Source organism: Uranotaenia lowii, chromosome 1, assembly GCF_029784155.1.
Source record: "Uranotaenia lowii strain MFRU-FL chromosome 1, ASM2978415v1, whole genome shotgun sequence".
Classification (NCBI taxonomy): Eukaryota; Metazoa; Arthropoda; class Insecta; order Diptera; family Culicidae; genus Uranotaenia; species Uranotaenia lowii.
The window spans coordinates 125,024,200-125,032,671 of record NC_073691.1 but is presented as its reverse complement, the minus strand read 5'-3'; the positions used below and the strand labels follow the sequence as shown (position 1 = coordinate 125,032,671).

The following is an 8,472-nucleotide window of genomic DNA, read 5'->3' as shown; positions in this document are numbered from 1 at the left end:
GTTCCGAATATCACTCAATTCTCATGAGAGACACTGAAACGTTTTCAACAGCGAAAGCAAAACCTAAATTGTCGGTTGGTTTATCTCCCAGTGGGGCAAAGATTGTGTTCGACAGCGCTGCTCCGAGAATCAAAGAAATAAAATTTGAAAGAGAGACGTTTCTTCTCCAGTTGGAATTCTCAACTGAGTGAGGAGCTACCTGATTTTCAGTTTCTTTTTTCAGTCAATAACTTTTCTTGCTCAATCACTCACTCACTCACTCGTTTACTGATCGATGATCGAATGCTGTCTGCCTGATACATCTTGCTTTGTTGTTGCTGTTGTTGGGGAGGATTAAAATAGTTGAGTGAGTGAGTGAGTGGATTTTCGAATTGGATCTTGTATCAGTCAGTGTCTCAATCACTTCTGATACACCAGGTAGTGAGCTTGAGAGATCGACTTAGATGCGAGTCCGCTCTCGCTTTTGAATCTTGTTTACATTGACTTCGCATTGTCGCTCTGCCGACTCTCTAGGGAACAACAGGCAGCAGCAACCCAGTAAGCGCGTCCTCTCAGAAATCGACAGAGCATGCAAAAAACTGAGAGTTGAGTCACTGAACTTAGAATAAAACGGTTAATTTCGGCGACACTCCAAGAACGCAAGAATTCTCATTCGGTTTGTCCTGCCGAGATACCTAGAGGCAGGCTTCCCAAAAGTACTGCATTGCGATGACAGCTTTTTCTTCGCCGAACAAACTGTCTCGGTTTGCCTTTCCACTCGGTTCGCTGCTGTACCGTCGGTGACGAATAAAAACGCTTCGGCTACGTCGCACACGTTCGGGAACGAAGATTGTATCTGAACAATCGGCTAAAGCTTGCGCTGCCGAAAGTGTTGTGCTTTAAGCTGTAGCGAACCGAACCGACAGTTCGATTTTCATTCTTTCATGCCTCCTGTTTCGCAAATAATTTCATCCTAACTGTCGGCTGTAGGGCGTGACAGTTTTGCGCAGGACTGTCGCGGGCGACTGTCATGCCCATACCGTTTCCATGCCCGGTCGTATGCTGCTGATGCTGCTGCTCGATTCGAATAGACCGAACGAGCAATCTATTCCAACCGAGCAGCAGCATACGACCGAGGCGTAACGCGATGTGTGGTTTCGGTGAAGGTTATGCGAAAATTGTTATAGTAATTACCTTCGATAAAAAAAACCTTAAAAAGACATGAATTCAATCGTACAATTTAATACTTTTTTATTATTTTATTTTTATTTTTTATTCAGAATCATAGCCTTAGAAATATTTCACTCACGGGAGAAGTGGGTTGGGATAGAACACATTTTTTGTGTCGATTCTCTAGAATTTGTTTGAATATAAGAAAAAATGAAAAAAATTGAGAAAACGAATTGTTAAAAACGAATATAAAAGGCAAGTGATGGGAACCATGAAACATAAATTAAATAATCGTAGAAATAATCATTTTGGGGTGAAAATCTCGAAGTGAGTTCTTGTATTGAATCTCAATCTGAAATTTGAACCTGAAACATAAATCTAAGCCTGATACCTTCAACTAGAAATCTGAATGAAGAATTTTAATGCGAATCTGAATATAAAACCCTTCTCTGAAATCTTAATCTGAAACCTGATCTCAAAATTAGAACCTGGAATCTCAATATTAAATTTGAATAAGAATCTGAAATCTCAATCTTAAATTTGAATCTGAAATATAAATCTCCAATTTGAAACTGAAATCTTAATCTGAAATCAGAATTTGAAATTTGAATCTGAATCTGAGATCCGAATCTGAAATTGGAACATGAAATCTGAATCTGAAATTCGAATCTTACATCTAAATACGAAATCTGAATCTAAAATCTGAATCTGAAATCTGACTCTGAAATCTGATTCTAAAATCTGAATCTGAAATCTGAATCTGAAATCTGAATCTGAAATCTGAATCTGAAATCTGAATCTGAAATCTGAATCTGAAATCTGAATCTGAAATCTGAAATGTGAATCTGAAATTCGAAACTGAAACTTTAATCTGAAATCTGAATCTGAAATCTGAATCTGAATCTGAAATCTGAATCTGAAATCTGAATCTGAAATCTGAATCTTAAATCTGAATCTGAAAACTGAATCTGAAATCAGAATCTGAAAACAGAATCTGAAATCTGAATCTGAAATCCTCATCTGAAATCTTAATCTGAAATCTGTATCTGAAATCTGAATCTGGAATCTGAATCTGAAATCTGAAATCTGAATCTGAAATCTGAATCTGAAATCTGAATCTGAAATCTGAATCTGAAATCTGAATCTGAAATCTGAATTTGAAATCTGAATCTGAAATCAGAATCTGAAATCAGAATCTGAAATCTGAATCTGAAATCAGAATCTGAAAACAGAATCTGAAATCTGAATCTGAAATCCTATTCTGAAATCTTAATCTGAAATCTGTATCTGAAATCTGAATCTGGAATCTGAATCTGAAATCTGAATCTGAAATTTGAATCTAAAATTTGAATCTGAAATCTGAATCTAAAATTTCAATCTTAAATCTAAATTTAAAATCTGAATTTGTTTCTGATTCTAAAATCTGAAATCTGAATCTGAAATCCGTTTCTAGAATCTGAGTCTTAAATCTGAATCTGAAATCTGAATCTCATATTTGATCCCTAAATTTAAATCTGAAATCTGAGTCTGCAAAGCTGAATCTGAAATTTAAATCCTAAACTTGAATCTGAAATCCAAATTGGAATCTAAAATCTTGATCTGAAGTATGAATCTGAAATCCGAATTTTTATCTGAAATCTGAAATCGCATATTTCAATTTGAAATCTAAAATCTTGAACTTGAATTCATAAACGACATCCAATATCAGGCTGGAAAACAACACGCATCAATGCGTGTCGACCAACTAATAACGTAAGGATAGCCAGCCGCAGTAGCTAGCTTGAGCTTCAAGCAGAAGTTCGTTAATTCTAAATTAAATCGACCCGAGCGTGAGCCGATGATGATCCAATGCGAATCTCGGCTACAGTCGGACGTTATTAGCAGTACTGTCATGCGAAGTTTAACGCATTGAAAACTGTCACGAAGATTTCCCCAAAACTGTCACGGAGCTTCAAAGGCTATTATATCCACGAGCAAACTTTCGCATGAGGTAAACCAAGGCGTCGTTGTACATCGCACGAATGCGCCTTTTAAAACTGTCGGGGAAGAAATATTCGGAAAGCTTTCACCGAAGTGGATGTGCGACGTTCGCAAGAATACTGTCGTTCGGCAGTACTTTTCGGATGCCTGCCTAGAGGCAACGAATACGAATGCGTACATGCGAAATCAGTTTATCTCCGCGTTTTTTATATGCGTGCTTTCAATCGTAGTAGTCGACTTCGCAGGCAGACAAACACGCGTCTCGAAGAGAAACATACAAACACGATTCGGGTTGTTTTCGTGTGTTTCTCTGGAGGGCGTGGCTTAGCTTAATTCGTGGCACTCACCCAAGGCACGCGTATGGTGTGTGTCTCTCTAACGATGTGATGATGCAAAATCGCCAGAGAGATCGTTACGATCCCTCTGGCGATTTGAGTTACCTCTCTGCCGATTCAAATTTACCGGGAATCGGCTTTGAATGTTTCCAACTAGAAACCTATCATGAGCGTTTCTTCCGAGTGATTTTCGGAAGACTGGTTGTCGTGCTTTAGTCGTCATTCGAGTAGTGAAGCTCCGTCAATTGAGAACAGTGCCAGTCGTTTGATGAAACAAAACTAGTCGGGTCAAGCGTGACAGGCGAAATTTACCATCACTGCTCAAATGCCCACCCATTCCAAATTCGGTTCCAGTGACTGGATAAGTTCTAGAGTAATGTAAAAAATTGAATGGGAGCACCACCCCTTGAAGTTTTCCCACTGGAAGAACAGAGTGTTCTCAAAATATCATAGCAAATATCATAGAATCATTTCTTGTATTCCAATACCTTCCCATGTCGATTTTGTTGCCATTTGCTTTATTGGTTTTCCTGTTATGCTGAAAATTGTAAAGATGCCCCCTCCCCCTTTCTATCTCTCCAATTGAAGAAGGAAAGGGTACGAAATATTCAATAGAACCATTCCTCGTACCCAAATGCCCTAATAGGGATCTGCGGGGAGGAAAACTGAATAAAAAAAAAATCTTTCAAACGTCAAATTTCTCTCATCAATCTACCGAACAGTGCGAAGGTTCAAAATTTTACTATCCTATTTAAAGATTTTTAATAAAACTTTTTTGATGCTGAAAAGCACTAGTTTTGCATTAAAACAATTATTTAATTAGGTTTTGTTTCACTCTGGCAAATTCTTGCATGTTCAGTCGTAGTAAGTCGCTCAAATTTCGTTGAAGCCTTTGAAGCTGATAAATAAAAATTGATTGATCAACGGTTGTTCTTAAAAATAGCTTAAATAACAGATTTAGATTTTGGGTAGTTCCCATGGACCGAACAACATTTTTATATAGTTCAAAGTTTACATTTACGACAGAGTTGACAGACTGGTATTGGATATTCTAGGTGGTGTATTCGATTTCGATGTTTACTTTAGAATCTGCAGCAATTAACTCAGAAGACTTAAACAACTGAGTTAAATGAGTCGCTACACAACTGATCATCTAAAGTTAAAATTTAAACGATTAAAAATCTTTTCAACAATTACTGGTTTTATGCCCAACAGTAAAAAAAAACGATACAGTGAATTTCAGTCTTCCTCCCCCAGATAGGGGTGAATCATCCCAGAGGAAGAAAGTCCCGTATAAAAAAAAACCAAATGCCCTACCAAGCCAAATTTGATTCCATTTGATCGAATACACGCAGAAAAAACTTGTATCTTTGAAACAAAAAAACTACTCCTTTGAATCAAGATTTTAGTGATCTTTGAATCTATTTATTAGATTTAAAAACTTTTTTGATTGAAAGAAAAGGAAATTATTTTAAGTCAAAATTAAATTTTTCAAAAATTTAATCCAAAGAAAATTATTAGTGCCATGAATCAATGAACAAATTCTTTGATTTTGGTGACATTTTCTTTTGAAATGAAGGTCAAGGAGTAGGATAAAAAATTGGAAACTATTAGAATTCGAGACAGCCTACGCGACCAGTCAGGCTCCAGGGAACAGCAGGCAGACAAAGCTAAAGATTCAGGCTCCTACAAGGTATGAGGTGCATCGTTACCAGGATTCTGATCGGAGCTGTGAGTGAAACTACGTTAAAAGATAGTAAGTTTTAATACGGTATTATTATAAAATTTAAGGGTTTAATTGGTCTGTTTTTAGGTTCAGGTGCACATATAAGAACCGCGAATAAGTGAGTGAACAGCGGCATGCGAGAAATCGCAATGCCAGAAATGACGAACATAACCAGGATCAAAGGCCGGCTGGCCCGGGGTTTGAATCGGAATGTAAGCTTCATAGAACGAAAAGCATTTTCGTCTTACAAATTCGTATTATGTGCGCTATGTAAATATTATTCATGTGTAATTTTTTTTCTCCTCTTTTTTATTTATAGATGAACTGGTCAAAAAATTCTAATCTTAGGGATAATCGGCGATGTGGAAGGTAGATTATGTACAAACAGAGAAATACAATGTTTGAAAACTAGATAGATTTCTTTTTATTTCCAATAGGATGAAAATTTATTTGTAGTACTAGAATTTTTAGGAAAAAAATAGAATCGAAGAACAAATATTAATGCTTTTAGATTGAAACCCATAAAGGTACCGTTGGAATAAAGGAAAATATCATGAAATTAAATTAAAAGTCTTTTGAATCAAAAGCATTTATTTAACATTATTTAAAACAAAACAAAAAGTTTTGATTCAAAGCAAAGCATTTCTTCGAAACAAAAAAAATGCATTTGAATCAATTGAATTTTTATCTATCCCAAAATCAAAGGAAATTTTCCTTTGTGTTTGCGGCTTTTTCCTTTGAAATAAAAAAAAACATTTCGCTGCGTGTAGTTCTCAAGTTATGCAATGAAAAAGGTATGAAAGCCCCCCTTCTTTCCTTATTCCCCACTGGAAGAAACATTTCTCGTATACCCATACCTTACCATGCCAAATTTGGTTCCATAAGCTTGAATAGTTCTCGAGTTATGTAAAAAATTGTAAGGCACTCGAAAGCCAACAATAATTGTAAGTATTGTAGCTATGACAAAACTATTTTGGTAATTTTGGTAAAAATTGTAACGATGTATTTTTAGTATAAGGTACACCGGGGTAAGTGGGGACGGTTTTTCGTAAAGTTCAACTTTAAAAAATCATAGAAAAATCAGCAATGGATCAATTTTGATAAAATTGCGTTCAATGTGATGCAGAACATGTTGTTTACAAATGCTGAAGAGATGAGCTTGATAGACGCAAGGCAAAAAAAAAATTATCACATAAATTGTTATGCTGTCGTCTTCACTTACCCCGCTTTATGGGGTAAGTGGGGACGGTAGGTTTTCCCTCTGATTTCTCAGGAAATTTTCATCAAATTTTCGTTTTCTTTGTTTTATACTTTACTTTATTGCTCGAACCGTCCAAAATTTTGAAAAAAGTTTATGGTACTATTAGTAAGGCATCTTTCAATAATTATCGTGTGTAATTTATGTTGCAACACACGAGATCCGATTTCATCCAAAATATATACTTTTTCCAGAAAAAAACAAGTACTTTTCCCAAATTTTCATGATCCGAATGCTAAATAAAGCTGAATTGTATTGAATGAAGGAAAGAAAATTGAAAAAATGTGTAAATATCAAGTACATATGTATAAAGCCGTCCCCCAGCTGGAGACAACATTTTGGATTTTTGCAAATTAACTCTTTTTTTCCTAATTTTTAACTGTCGTTTCTTCTCCTAACTGGTTGTTTCGAATGTAAGGATTATTTCAATGTAGAGTTTTTCGTCAAGAGCCAGCTAGTTTACAAGAAATTTGCGATTGAAAAAGATGCACATCAACTCCACTTCGTAGGTAAAAATAGAAAATAAACTAAAAGTCACCGTAAACATCCGCTATTGTCGGAACCGTATCTCTTTTACAGTTATTGGATAGATTACAAACAAATTTAACATTCGGCATAAAAAGTTTGAAAAAAATAATTCACAGTATTTTTTTAATAGCCATCGTCCCCACTTACCCCGGTGTACCTTAATTATGATTCAAGGTCTATTTCAATCAAGCTAAGCTAAAAAAAAATTAAAATTATATGAAGATTTCAACGATGAATATGGTACATAACTAAATTAAAAATGTGAAACAACTAAATAAATTTTAGGTAGCAATAGCCTTATTATAGTAGTCATTCTAAAATTTGCCAAGTAGATATAAATGAATAATTCCAACTAAATTCTTGATCGGCGGCTTTTATTTCGGATAAAGAAACTTTCGAAGAATCCTGCTGGAAAAATTAATCACACCTGCATCTTCATAAACAAGTTACCTGCAAGTTTATAAACATATTTGAATAATCCTGCTGGAAAAATAAATCAAACCTGAATCTTTATAAACAATTTAACTGCATGTTTATAAATTATGTATGGTTAGTGTCATTTGTTGGTTTTTTAAGAAGACAATTTGACCGCATCAGGTAAAAGCGTCATACAATCTTAGCGAGATACAGAAACGGATTTTCTTTGCATGTTTTCTACATAACTAACATTCAAAATTTTGTTTACCTATTTTTTATTGGATTTTGTTTACATTTTCATTTTGCAAAAACAGTAACTCAAACTTAGACGGTCGTTGCAAAGTAAACGTTCATCATATCTTAACTTACCCAAGGACTTGCAAAACTAGGTACACAAAAAGGCTTAAGAGCTGGTTTCCATGGCAGAAGCAGCAGCAGATTCCTCGGTGTACTTGCCCTTGTCCTTGGAGAGCGCAGCCCTACGGCCAGCCGCACGACGATCCAGGATCTTTTTACGATCCTTGTCCATCTTCAGTTTGACGATAAGGCATTTGGACGGATGGACGCCCACGTAGACGTTCGTGCCGTTTGCCTTCTCGCGCTGAATACGTTCGATGTAGACAACGAACTTCTTCCGGTACACCTGGACAACCTTCCCTACTTGGTTGCCCTTGTAGTGTCCGCGGACGACCTGAACTTCGTCATCTTTACGAATTGGCATCGACCGTACCGTGTACTTCTGCTTCAGCTCCTTAGACAGGGGGGCCGACATCAACTTCCTACGGATATGGGAAGGGGCCTGGAAATGGCGTTTGCGGCTCTTGCGTCGTGAAGCCGAAACATTTTTGTTCAATTTCATGGTGCTGCAGATATTGAAAACACATATTTCGATTAGTACATTTACATCAAATCAACTAGAAGACATGTAAACACACAAAAATTGAATCTACCACAAAATTTCAACTAAACTTACAATCAAAAACTTTTACACCCGAAAAACGCGTGCTTCACGTAGTTTAAGATGTCGGAAGGAAAGAAGGCAGACAATGTGTCAAGCTGTCACAAAGATTGAGCAAAAC

At 36.2% G+C, this 8,472-nt stretch overlaps 1 protein-coding gene across 1 annotated transcript; it reads right to left on the bottom strand.

Annotated features, from left to right (window-relative positions):
• Positions 1-7,651: 7,651 nt before the first annotated feature.
• Positions 7,652-8,472, bottom strand: LOC129756580 (60S ribosomal protein L26). Its single transcript, XM_055753491.1, has 2 exons — positions 8,367-8,472; positions 7,652-8,256 (listed from the first exon to the last, which is right to left on the bottom strand). Exon 2 carries the CDS (start codon positions 8,250-8,252, stop codon positions 7,797-7,799), a length of 456 nt encoding a protein of 151 aa, XP_055609466.1. The 5' UTR covers positions 8,253-8,256; positions 8,367-8,472; the 3' UTR covers positions 7,652-7,796.